This window comes from Acomys minous, assembly GCF_964271855.1.
Source record: "Acomys minous genome assembly, chromosome: 15".
Classification (NCBI taxonomy): Eukaryota; Metazoa; Chordata; class Mammalia; order Rodentia; family Muridae; genus Acomys; species Acomys minous.
Genome location: NC_140497.1, coordinates 50,274,582 through 50,288,602, shown reverse-complemented (window position 1 = coordinate 50,288,602; position 14,021 = coordinate 50,274,582). Strand labels below are relative to the sequence as shown.

Genomic DNA, 14,021 nt, shown 5'->3' with positions numbered 1-14,021 from the left:
CTGCTCTAACTGAAAGGAAGTTTGTTCTTCAGCTGTCTGACTGCTGTCTCTGAACCTCCTAGTTACTGATTCTAGCGTTGTCCTCTGTGACCCTGTGGAATGAATCAAATCCTTTACCACATAACAACCTTCAAAAACATGAAGAACCTTCAGTCTGCAGAATCTTAATGGTGTCGCCCGCCCAAGCTTCTCATTTCAAGCACTGAAGTAAATCCTCATGAAATGATTTTCCAAAACAGAAGTACAAAGTCACAAAAAACACGTCAGTGAGAAGATAAGCAAAGACCCGAATCATATCCACAAATGCCATCCACCCATGTGTTCCCTAACAGAGCTGCATGCTGGGAACTGAACGTGAACTCTACAGCAGTCTGGTGGTCATCTCTCCAGCTCTGTGTGGGGATGATTTTTAAAAAAACTATGCTTTATATAAAAAGAGACAGAGAGAGGAAGAGGGAGAATGAAGGCGGAGGAGGAGGAGGAAGAGAGAGAGGATTCAGATCTCACAGGAGCAAAGTCTATTATGGCCTGGATGCCCACACAAACGGGAACTACAATCTTCCTTGCATCTTAGGATGGCTGCTAAGTTTTGTTTTTTGCTTTTGTTTTTGTTTTTGTATGAGATATTAATGAAAAACATAGTCCCTGCACCTGGTATACACAGGATGAAGGTTTAAATCTGCTTTAGGGGGCTGGAGAGATGGCTCAGCGGTTAAGAGCACTGACTGCTCTTCCAGAGGACCCAGGTTCAATTCTCGGCACCCACATGGCAGCTCACAACTGTCTCAGAGTTCCGACTCTGAGAGCTGCCACTCACACACAGACAAACATGCAGGCAAAACACCAATGCACACAAAATAAAAATAAATAATTATTTTTTAAAAATCTGCTTTAGTTCTTGCAAGTGCTAAATAAGCATCTGCTGGAGTAACCAGAGGAAGCAAATGTTTAGAAACAGTGACTTCTCCTCTTTTAAAAACCTTTATTATTTGATAATTCCATCTATGCATACATTGCCCACCTCTATCTCCGAGTCCCGTTTCTAATTCTCCTTAGACTCCTCCTAACACCTCTACCTCCAACCTTTGTGCCTTCTCGACTTTTCTCCTGCCACTAAGCCCACTTAATTGCTGCCTATTGGAATATTGACGGATCTTATTGGCTGGATCTTGGGTAGGTAAACATCATTGCAAATGAGTTCCTGAGTAAAATGGCCATATGGCCACGTTACGTCTAGAAGGCAGTGTTTACAACTTTCCTCCACATCCTCTTGCTCTTATGTGTTATCACAAGCCTCAGGGGTCAGGGTTGATACAAGTGTCTCATATAACTTCTTGATTGAGGAATATTGCCCTATGAAGAAAATGCAATGCTAATAGCTTTTTAAAAAAAACTGTGGAAATTGATGGAGTAGGGAAGGGATGCTTTCTGAGAACCCCCTGTGCAATCTTTCATTGTCTAACCTGGAACTTGGGGTTTACTATGTAACAAGGGAAATGAATTGGATGGTGAATTGGGCAAAAGGAGATGACTGCACGCCATTTATCCCCAAGACGTCAGAGAACTGAGCTTTATGATGCCTTTTGCTGTCTAGTTGCTAGGAGAGGGGTAAGGGAGCCCATATGGCTGCGTGTGCATCACCGATTACAATGACAACGAGTGACGCACCTGGGAGCTTCAGCCCTGGAGAACCAGGGACTTGTTCTTCCTTGTATACACTGTAAACAGGATGACAGATGCCACCACCTGTCGCTGGATTTCCCTCACGTCCCAGATAAACTGAAGACTTGCTGGCACCGAGAGGACCATTCATTTCCAAAACCTTCAACTGAATCTCTATTTTTGGATTAAGCGTTCTGAAGGCAAGCTGCTGTTTGCAACCCTGCTGCCTCCATTCCCAAAGAGGAATTTCCATCCCCGTTTGGGGAAGTTGCAAGCCAGGGAGGTTTCTAAACATCTGACATGGGATGCAGGCTTCGTTCAGGATGCATCAAGTTCCCTTCAGTTTTCCACGGTGCTAGGGAGACTTTTTTTTTTAAATTTTATTAATTTATTCAGATTATAATTCAATTGTTAGGGAGATGAGTTTTAAAACAAGACGTTTAACTTACCGTTTCCTCAAGATTTTTCTGGATTACTACTTATTACGCTCTTTTCATATTATAGGCTCCCTGCTCTGTATGGCTGACCGGCTGATGTGTTTGCGTGGATGCCATTTCACCTCTAATAGCACTTGCAGACTTAGTGAGGGAGGGGAGGGAAGCAAATCACAGTGATGGTTATATCATCTCAAACTGAGGTACTAACATTGCTGGGGCATTGGTTTTTGGTGCTAGTTGATAGTTATTTGGGATTAGAAGAACGTGAAGACAAAAGAAGCATACGTGTGTTGGGTACAGCACGTTGGCTGTGGGGAGCACCACTGGAAGAGAAAGGCTGAGGCTTCTGGGAGTGCTGGGGTCACAGCTAGGTCACACAGAGAACTTTGGTCTGTCCACTAGAAGAAAACGTGTAGTTATTGATGGGTTTTGAAGAGACTTGTAATTGTAAAAAATATCTTGAGTCCAGCAAGATGTCCCAGGAGGGGAAACACTCGCTTCACAGACTTGATGATCTGAGTTCAATCCCCAGACCGGTGTAAAGGCGGGAGGAGAGAGCTGGCTCCATAGAGCTGTCCTCCAACACCCACACTTTTGCTGTGGCCCTCACACATCAGTCATGGACGGACGTATGTACCGCAATAATACTGAAAAATTATTTTCTAACAAAAAGGTTCACTCTGGCTATAGGTGAGATAAGAGCTGGGAAGAGGCCCAAGCAGCGAGAGGAATAGTGTGGTTTGAAATCTTGAAACACAGTCATGATGGATCCAACATTCCTTTATCCTCAAACCGCACATTCCTTGAGTTTAGGGAGTTTTGATTTGCTGTTTGACTTGCTTCTGCGTTCCCTGTAGCCTCTTTTAGGATTAGATTTATATGCAATCCCGCAAATGTTATATTTAAGCACCGTGGCTCCACTCCATCTCATAAGTCATGTAAGCGTGCTGAAAAGAATTCAGCTTTTTCATATTCTGGAGTGGTTCATCATAGTGCAGTGGTGACTTTCCTTTTCTTGTGCTGTCACAATTATCTTGATTTTATTATAATGAACATATTGGTCTCTTCACTATAATGATACACATTGTCTTATGTTCACACAAAGATTTTTTTTTTTAAATCTGCCCATAAGTACAATAGCCATTTTGGCGGAGACTGGCTGTGAGAGGAATTTCTCGCACAGGGGAAAACCAGAAACAATAGGGAAAATTTTTTTTGTTGACCAAGAAATCAGGAGTTGCAAGCAAGTGTGGAATAGGAGGGCACAAGCCAGTGTGGAATAGTGAACAAGCCAGTGTGGAACAGGGAACAAGCCAGTGTGGAATAGTGAACAAGCCAGTGTGGAACAGTGAACAAGCCAGTGTGGAATAGTGAACAAGCCAGTGTGGAACAGTGAACAAGCCAGTGTGGAATAGTGAACAAGCCAGTGTGGAACAGTGAACAAGCCAGTGTGGAACAGTGAACAAGCCAGTGTGGAGTAGGGAAGGCTGACATCTGTAACAGACCGGAGGAGAATGTGCTCAACCCCAAAGCATTGTGTTAAAATGCAAAACAAACTGCCCGGCTGAAGCATATGGGGCCAATTTGGCTAAATGATGTGAACTTAATATTCTTCTTTTAAGTGATTAAAAACAAAAACTCAGAGCTAATTAAAAAAATTCACTGTAGTAGTTCTTTCTCTCTGAGACATGAGGCAAGCTCACACTTTGCAGTGATTTGAGGCATTAGACTGTGCTGTGGGAGGACCAGGGTGCCACATAGTTTACTCCTGCATCTGTGAAATGGCTTCTCATCCTTTCATTTGTTTGCATCCTTTATCATTTCCCGTTTCCCATCTCTCCCCTACTTCTCTCACATCTCTCTACGCTCTCTCACCTCTCTCCATCTCCTTCTGTCTCTATACTGTCCTTGTCTGTCTTTATTATTTATTCCCCCACTCTCCACTTTCTTTCTCACCTCTCTTCCTACCTTCTGATTTTGATTCTCTCACCTCTCTCCTTTCCTCCTGATTTCTCCTCTTCTCTCTCTTTCCTTCTCATCTCTCTCCTTTCTCTACTCTCTGTTGTTTTTCTCCTCTGTCTCTCTCTGGAAATGTCTCTCATGCCCCAACCAGATGTTACACACAGTAAGGGAAGGTGTCCAGAACAGATGCCACACACAGTAAGGGAGGGTGTCAAGTGAATGCTTTACAAAGATAGACAAACAAGGGTGACTTAAAGGCCAGAAGTGAAGGGAACATCTCTCAGCATTCTTATCTCCTCCCAAGCCTATAGACCAATCCCTTGCATGTAGTTTAGAGACTCTTCCTCAAAGGAAAACAAAATGAGTTGGATATAAATAGCACTGACCCACTTCCCAACTGATCCTTAGATTAAGATTAGCATAAACTCGGGGGAACACACAAGGACACTCAAAACAGGCTTGCATGGTGAGCGGCCACTGCAGGCAGAAGCTCTAGAATTTCATTAATACATTTGAAGGAGGAAGGGAAGAAGGGTGGAAGGGAGGGAGGGAAGGGAGAGAGGGAGACAAGTAGACAGACAGACAGACACACACACATGCACACACACACACACACACACACACACACACACACACACACGCATACACACAGAGTGTGTGTCTCTTTAATACCCATAGGAGAAGCCCCCCTCATGATTTTATAAGTGGGCACATCCTTTCCACTGCAGCAACTGAGGCAGATGCTGCAGAAAGGAGCAGAAGGGCAGGATTAGGGAAGACCATTTGGCTGCCATGTTCTACAATATCACGACTTCTCCCAGAATGCAGCAGAGAACAGCAGAAATGGGCAACTGCATTCCACTTCCAAGCCTCTCAGCAATACTTTTTCTCTTTGGGCTTCCCTTTTGCCATCACGATACTAGAAATAACTGTCTCCCATATTATACTGGGTAATTAGTTACAAAGAATAAATTAGGTTATGTCTGACAAGGCATCTCACCGTGGCCAGGTAATGTAGTGATAATATTAATATTGTTAGGAATAGTGACAGTAAGTTTACTGCAATTGCTGTCTCCAGGTGCAGGTCTAAGCCTTTGCAGCCATTATTTCTTGTCTTCTCTACAAGGTAAAACTGGTTTTCTCTGTTTTTAACATGGGGGAAGCAAAGGAAACTAGCTGAAATGACTTATAGACAGTCAGCCACTAAGAACTGGTTACAGGGTGTGGTCCCATACCGGTTGTTGCCATGTTTGCGAGCCATCTAGAGACCCTTCACCCCAGCGGCGGCGGCTTACACAACAGAGACCACTCCCTCCATGAGTTTTGGAGGCTAGAAATCTAAGATCAAGGTGTATCTTACGACTCCGTTTGTGGTTAGGCCTCCTCCTGGCACACAGGTGGCTGCCTCTTTATTGTGTTCATGCCGGTAAGGTCTTTCCTGGTGAGGAGAGAGAGGTCAGGCATCTTTAGGAGAGAGAGGTCAGGAATCTTTCCTTCCTACAAGGACAACAGGTCTTATTTAGCAAGGATCTTGGGTCTGAAATGAACCATAATTACTTCCTTGATGACTCTGTTCCTTAATGCGGTCACACTGGGTCCCAGACCTTCATTACCAGAACTATGTGTGGACACAATTTTGCAAGAGGTAGTCAGCAGGGAGAGAGGACTGGAAAGATGGAGCCATAGGGCGTTTGCATAGCTCTGACACATCCAGGCAGATTCCACAGACTTCCTGTTTAGAGGGGAAAGAAACTGTTGGTCACTCATGAAAAGTTAATAGATACGTAATACATGTTTTGGAAAGTTGCCTTAGTTTCTTTTCTATCGGCATAATAAAGATCATGACCAAAAGTGACTTGGGGCAGGGTGGTTTATTTGGCTTGTACGATCTTATTAGAGTCCATCATCAAAGGACGTCAGGGGGGGAACTCAAGACAGGAACGTGGAGGCAGGCACTAAAAAAGACGCCGTGGACATGGGCTGCTTACTGGCTTGGCTTGCACTCCATGGCTTGCTCAGACTGTTCTTGTTTTTGTACTACAAAGGACGAACTTCTCAGGGGTGACAAAGCTCCCAGTGATCTGGGCTCTCCTATATCAATCTTTAATCAAGAAAATGTCCTATAGATTTTTCTGAAGGCCAATCTTGTGGAAGCATTTCTCAATTACAATCTCCACTCCACACTTCTGTCTAGGTTTGTGACAACTGATTAAAAAAAAACCAGTCCGCACAGGATGCGTGTCACTCGCCTTGTTTTTGTTGACATAGAGAATATCTCTTTACCATGTGTTTTTGGTCTTTTAGGTGAGCCTGAATTTAAATACATTGGGAACATGCATGGCAATGAGGCTGTTGGACGAGAACTGCTCATCTTCTTGGCCCAGTACCTGTGTAACGAGTACCAGAAGGGGAACGAGACGATTGTCAACCTGATCCATAGTACCCGAATTCATATTATGCCCTCCTTGAACCCTGACGGCTTTGAGAAAGCAGCATCTCAGGTGAGTGCCCCGCAGGGTGGGTGGCCAGCCGTCTTCGTATTTCTGATGTGTTACTACGTGTGCACCTGCCTATCCATAATGCCGTCGTACTGCTCAGGGACCACAGAGAGTATGAGAGGGACATAGTGCAACCTGCTGGTAAGAAAAAAAAATGCTTAGAATGTAAACCGTGAGAATTTCTTCAGTGGAAGCTTTAATGAGAAATATTGTAAATAAGTTAATAATTTAATGGTGTTTAGCCGGGCTGTTAAATAAATAACATTTATTTACACGTGATTGTAACTAGGCAAATTTGCTCCTACAGCAGTGGTTCTCACACTGTGGGCTGTGGCCCTCTGGAGATGAACTTACCCTTTCACAGGGGTCATCTAATACCATTGGAAAACACAGATATTTACATTATGATTTATAACAGTAATAAAATTACAGTTGTGGAGTAGCAAACAAAATAATTTTATGGTTTGGGGTCACTATAACATGAGAAATTGTATTAAAGGGCCACAGCATCAGGAAGATTGAGAGCACTGTTAGCAATGCCTAGTGCCATGCTGTAGCTGGGTGAATTGGTGTCATAGCGCTCCCTGCTGGAAAGAAGAGAGAATGACTTGCGATTAGATCACTATTTTACAGAGGTTTAATTGCTGGTTTCATGAAAGATCAGTAAAGATTCCCTCCCCCTGCCTCCCAAAAAAACTCCAGACTCCCCCCAAGACAAACAAATTCTCACCTTTACAATACAAATTATTTTTATACACTTTAAGTGTGAAACCTAAAAACGAATTGCTTTCTTTTTGAGACAGGGTTTTACTATGTACCCCAGTGGACTGGAACCTGCCTGGTAGACCAGTCTGGCCTTGAACTCACAGAGATCCTCCTGCTTCTTGAGTGCTGGGATCAAAGGCATGCACCACTATATCTGGCACTAGTGCCTTTTCAAGACAAGATATGTGGCCTCCCACTTTGATTGGATAAGATTGGGGGACATTATAGTTGTATATTCTATTTATTGTAGAAGATGTAAAATTTTGATACATGTCATATAACTATTAAAAATTATGGACATATTCATTTCCTGTTATGCTGGTCCTTTTTTTGTTATAAAGACAGAATATTTTCTTCTAGGTTTTTGGAACAGAATGCATGTTTTTAAGGACTGTAGGAAGCATATAAGTTATTAACACATAAGAGACTCATGTTCAATTCATTTTAAGTTCTTAGGATTATTATTTTTTGTATATTTAAAATTCAGGCTGCTGCGATTCACAGAGGCAATTTTAATTAATTCTAATTGTTGGTGGTGTGGTTTTAAATGGGTCACCTATGATCAGTGAGTTTGTACAGACAATTATTGAAATCTGGTAAACATCTCTTACATAAAATTATTATTAATTTAAAAATCATTCATTAAAAATACTTTTTTCAAAATGCTTATAACAATTATTTTAAATTGGCTACTTCCATGAGTATGTTAATAAAATAGCCAACAGACAGTATGGGAGAATATTGTAATGGATAATCTGAGATTATTTTTGAGAGCTATGATGGAGACATTAAGTAGGTATCGCCAGTACTAAAACCTAACGGCGGCTTCTTATCTTTCTTAGCCCGGTGAGCTGAAGGACTGGTTTGTGGGCCGCAGCAATGCCCAAGGAATAGATCTAAATCGTAACTTCCCAGACCTGGATAGAATCGTGTATGTTAATGAGAAAGAAGGTGGTCCCAACAACCATCTGCTGAAGAACCTAAAGAAAATTGTGGATCAAAATGCAAAGGTAACATGTGCCTAGCTTTCCAGAGGTCTGCCCCGTGGCCCCTGGAACTATGTCCCAATATCCCCATTACAATGAATGACACAGGAGTGGCATGATGCTTTTTTGTTTGTTTTTAAGACAGTGCTTCTCTGGGTAGCCTTGGCTGTCCTGGAACTCACTCTGCAGTCCAGGCTGGCATCGAACTTAGAGATCTGCCTGCCTCTGCCTCCCGAGTTCTGGGCTTAAAGGCATGCGCCACCACCGCCTGGCTTTGGGGTGACGTAGAAATAACTCTTAAAAAAAGACATGCTTATGTACTGGTAAAATGAGAGCTTTCATAAAAAAAAAAAAACCCAGTGCCATTTTTATATTAAAGAAAATGATGTAATAATTTTACTTTAATTCATTACCTGAGATATAAGTGAGATTTACTTGTTATAGCAAACCTTTAGTGGTTCGAATAAGAATTTTAATACTTGGTCCTCAGTTGGTGCAACTGTTAAGGGATTAGGAGGTGTGGTCTTGTTGGTGCCATGCTTTCTTCCTGCTGTGTACACTGCCGTGTTGCTCAGGGACTTTAAGCCTCTGAAACTATAAGAGATGAATAAACTCTTTCTTCTGTAAGAATCCTTGGTAGTGGTGTGTATTCACAATAGTAAAAAGTAACTAATACACATACTGCCTGTGTCTGGATCCCTCCTTTTAAAATTTTTGACATTAAGAATGACACAGCAGTTAGGCTCAGGGCAAGCATTTCATTAATGCTCTTATACAGTCCTCATTTTCAAGTTCCCATTTTTCAACATAGCATTTTTACCTCTCAAAGAGGACTTTGTTTTTCAAGGCTTATTTTGTTTTGTATATCAGAAATCATGGTTTGGGGAAGCAGAGTTCTTTGGATACAGATTTGGGGTCTTTGGGGTATGTGCATGACAGTTATATGGCAGGGAAAAAAATGTCCTATTCCCACAGGAAGCCCTACAGATGTTGCCATGTTCCTGAGAGACATCGCTAGGGGCCAATATTCTCCTCATTCTTCAGACTCTGGGAACTAAAAAAATCATCTCCTGCTTTCCCAAGATTCTTCTCTTAAGTCATTTCTCATCTGGCCCCGAGCCTCTCAGCCTGGCTGCCTCTGTCATTACTTGATTTCAGCATGTGAGCCTTGGCCTGAATTGCTTGAAAACACTAGGGCTTAAAATACATCTGATAATTTATTAGTGTTATGATTTTCCTTAATGGATAGAGTTGTGAAGGAATCTGAATAAATACAGCTTTAACTAATTTTAAATGCCAAAGCCATCTAATTATAGAACATGTCATTTAGATATATTTAAAGTCTTTGAAATGGAAAAGTCCAGAAGTTTTAAAAGATTAAGTTTACATTGTGTGTGTGTGTGTGTGTGTGTGTGTGTGTGTGTGTGTGAGTGTGTGTAGGGGAGCTTACATGTGTGCATGGAGGTCAGAGGACAACCTTTGGAAGTCAGTTCTCTCCTTCTGCCTTGTGGGTCCTTCAGATGAATTCAGATGATCAGGCTTAGCAGGAAGGAGCCTCTTTGCTTTCTGAGCCATCTTGCCAGCACAGTTATTGGAGCTTTGAAGAAAAGTTACAAATGGTTCTCTAGTTTTCCAGGGTCTTGCTTTTAGGAGTGCTGCACAGAGTAGGTCAGTTAGACAGGCAACCATAGTACCCAGGAACTCTCAACGTTTAGTCAGGCGGAAAGACTCCATTCATACAGTTAAAGAGAACACCTGTTTAATTTGTCCAATCATGGAACATACTTGACTGCTTCTGAAAACAGTAACATGCATAACGTTAGCAATAGCGTACGTATGAAAGGGAGCTTATGTGCAAAAATCTAACAGCTGCGTGGAATTTTGTGTGCTCGGTTCTATATTTGAGCTTGTCCCAAAACTGATTCTTTAAAGTTTTACATTTTGAGATCTATATTGTTACAAACAGAGGATAAGCAGATAAAAATAAGAAAAATAACACAAGCACTGTAGCAACCCACATTCCTATTGATTGCACATGTTGGTATGTGTTCTTTAAAAGTATTTCTGCACACACCACTCTAAAAGTTCATGGAGGGTCCTCACGTGAGGAAGAATGGGCATCCCGCTCACGCTCCAGTAAATAATGCCGACTCATGCTTATCCACTGAGCCTGCTATTTTAGAAAAGTACTCATTGACAAAAATTATTTATTATCTGTATTCAAGAAATAGAAAACATGCATGTAAGTGATCACATTAAAATATTACGTAGGTGTAAACATTGCATAAGATGTAGTACAGCTGACAGAATGCTTGTCTAGCATGCATACATCTTGGGCTTGGTCCCCAGCATCGCACGAACCTGGCCTGCTTGTCATCACAGCACGTGGGAAGTAGAGGCAGGAGGACGAGAAGTTCAATGTCTCCATCAGCAACAAAGTGACTTCCTGGCCTGAGCGAACCCCTGCCTCAAAAATAAAATTATAGCAGGCTACCAGGAAGAGACTTGATACCCTATGAGCATATACAGGGGGAGGAAATCCCCCTCAGTCACAGACATAGGGGAGGGGAGTAAGGGGAAAATGGGAAAATGGGAGGGAGGAAGGAATGGGTGGATACAAGGGATGAGATAACCATTGAGATGTAATATGAATAAATTAATAAAATAAAATTATAAATGGATTGTAAAAAGTCTGCAAAGGAGATATATGAAATGAGTCCTAGTTAGAATTACTACTGCTGTGATGAAAAACCTCGGTGAAAGCAAGTTGGGGGTAGGGTGGAGGTTTATTTGGCTTACACTTCCGTATCACTGTTCATCGTCAAAGGAAGTCAGGGAAGGAATTAAACAGGGCAGGAACCTGGAGGCGGGGAGCTGATGCAGAGACCATGGAGGCGTGCAGCTTAGAGGCTTGCTCCTCATGGCTTGCTCAGACTGCATTTTTATTTTTTTATATACTTTAAAATATTTACTTATTTTATTTATATATTATCATATATACAATATCCTGCCTGCATGTGTGCCTGCCCACCACAAGAGGGCACCAGATCTCATTATATATGCTTTGTGGGCCACCCTGTGGTTGCTGGGAATTGAACTCAGAACCTCTGGAAGAGCAGCCAGTGCTCTTAACTAACTCTGAGCCATCTCTCCAGGCTCCCAGCCTGTTTTTAAAAATAGAACCCAGGACCACCTTTGCCAGGGATGGAGCCACCCACAATGGATTGGATCCCCACCAATCACTAATTTAAAAAACGCTGTACGGGCTTGCCTACTGCCCAGTCTTATGGAGGCATTTTTGCAGTCGAGGACCCCTCAGATGACTTTAGCTTGAGCCAAGTTGACATATTTTGCACAAGATATTAATAGTAGGGAGGTTTAGGAGGCAAAATTATGAAGCTGTTTACATTTTCTTCTTTGAGCATGTGCGTATTTACTATATGCTCTACATCTAGCATTTATTAGCAAAGAGTCAAATAATAAAAAAAAACCCAGTCAAATAATAAAAAAAGTGCAAAATTTGTTTTGATTTTGATAGACACATAAGTTTCCACATGCGTGGTTTAAATGACCCACCCCTCTGTATGCAAAGATGTAGTGATCAGTCAGAGTGATTAGTACTTGTAGCTCCTTAGACTTTTATTTACTGCTTTTGTATTGGGAATCCTTAAACTTCTCTTTTCTAATTCCTTTATTGTTTTAAAATGTTGTTTACTTTTTATTTATTTATTGTGTGTGTGTGTTTGTGTGTGACATGCGTGTGGTGTCTGCAGAATCCAGAAGAGAAGGTTAGATTCTTTGAAGTTGGGGTTGTAGGCTGTAGTGAGCTTCCCAGTGTGGGCGCTGGGAACCAAACCTAGGTCCTCGGGGAGAGCAGTAAGCACTCTTGACTCCTGAGAGGTCTCTCTAGCCCTTTTCTAGGTCTTTATAAACACAGAGCTACCCTGCTGTGTTGTGGAACACCAGAACACACTGGTCCTGAGTAAATGTCCTTCGGCACCCTCTTGTGCACTAAGTGTGCCCTCTGCTAACTCACACTTTCTCACAGTTCTGAATTCCCTATTCAGAACGCGCTTCATACCGAAAAACTGATAATCCAAAGTCAGTGTGGTCCCTAAGCTTCGTAGCCTGGGTTTGAGTCCTTGCCTATATGAACCTGGATGTGACTTGACTGCACTTGGCCTTAGACTCTCTCTATGAAACAGTGACGAGGATCTCCATAGCCAGTGCGGATGCTGCAGTGCTCAGAAAAACAATGTTGCATGTAAACAGCATAGAAATACAAAAGCACAGCACACGTTGCCACTAGATAGTCTGTCTCAAAAAAGCAGGATAGATCACGTCTCAGTAAGACCTTTCTTTTTCACCAGGGGTGCCTGCAGCTTTGAAGTCTTCCTAACTTGAGATTAAAGGTTCACCACATAAAAGAATCAAGTTGATTAGTTTTCTCATGATCCTTTTTTTATGAATTTCTTCTTTTTATTTACTTCCAAGAAAGATCATGAATCACTGGAAAGACAACATGCATTCCTAAAATTTGTGCTTCTGTTTAAAGTCAAAGATGGCTGTTCCAAAGTAAACTGATTTTCTGTGGTCAGCGCCAACTGAGACTTGATCTATTTCCTCCCATGAAGACAATGTCTGAAGTAGTTGAAGGGAATTGGAAAAATTGTGTAAAAAAAAAAAACTCAATAATAATGGGAAATAAATTCTGCCATGTGTTTGAACCGCCTTGGATGAAAAGTGTGGTTTTGTGGTTCAGCGGGCTTTTCTTAATTTGTTCAGGATTATTTGTATGGCTGTGTGGGTCATGGAAGACAGAGGAGGGGGTCCCAGCGTGATTTGCACATTATTATCAAACCCACAGAGAGAAAAAAGTACATTTCTCCAAAGTGGAACTTTTACAGAAATATAAACATGGTTCAAATATTTTTCATAACAAATCCTGGCATGTTGAGTGTCGTTCCTAGGATGACATTTTCCCCCTCTAAAGTCAACCCAAACACGTTTGAACTCTGAGCAGTTTCTGCTACTTTGTTTGCCTTTTCTGTGATATCACCGACGGCGATCACCAGCTTCTGATTGCTGTGATCTTCACTCTTTGAAACAGCTTGCCCCTGAGACCAAGGCTGTCATCCACTGGATTATCGACATCCCCTTTGTGCTGTCTGCTAATCTCCACGGAGGAGACCTCGTGGCCAATTACCCATATGATGAGACGAGGAGCGGTAGGTAGTCGCCCCCGCCCTCATCCGCCCCTCCCCATCCGCCCCCCCCCCCCGCCCTCATCCGCCCCTCCCCATCCGCCCCCCCCCCCGCCCTCATCCGCCCCTCCCCATCCGCCCCCCACCTTCCGCCGTCTTCTATAAGTGGCTTACGGCCTGGAGGTTCAAGGAAAGAGCTGCGGAGCATGGTTTGTATCTTACCCTTTTTGTTGCTGTTGCTTATGTTGTTTTGTTTTCTTTAAATCTTACTCTGCAGCCTGAGATGGCCTTGAACTTACAATTCCCTTGGTCCAGTCTCCCAAGTTCTGGGGTTATAACAGATGTGCGTCATTGTGCCCCATTTGTACTATTCTATTAGGGAACTGGCCCATACAAACGCTTGCATTTACAAGCGTACTCAGGTATTCATGTGGTAAAAGGCAGAAGTGACTTCTGGTGGTTTGTTTTTAGGTGAAGGAAAACAGGAGCTTAAATAACTCTTAGTTA

The 14,021-nt window shown here is 42.4% G+C and overlaps 1 protein-coding gene across 1 annotated transcript in view; it reads left to right on the top strand.

Moving 5' to 3' along the window:
- The window catches only part of CPE (carboxypeptidase E), a 92,822-nt gene that overhangs the window by 62,780 nt on the left and 16,021 nt on the right, over positions 1 to 14,021 (top strand). Inside the window, exons 2-4 of the mRNA XM_084757982.1 lie at positions 6,366 to 6,562; positions 8,167 to 8,334; positions 13,421 to 13,538. Coding sequence (XP_084614108.1) covers positions 6,366 to 6,562; positions 8,167 to 8,334; positions 13,421 to 13,538 — 483 coding nt within the window. The remainder of the gene's footprint in view (positions 1 to 6,365; positions 6,563 to 8,166; positions 8,335 to 13,420; positions 13,539 to 14,021) is intronic.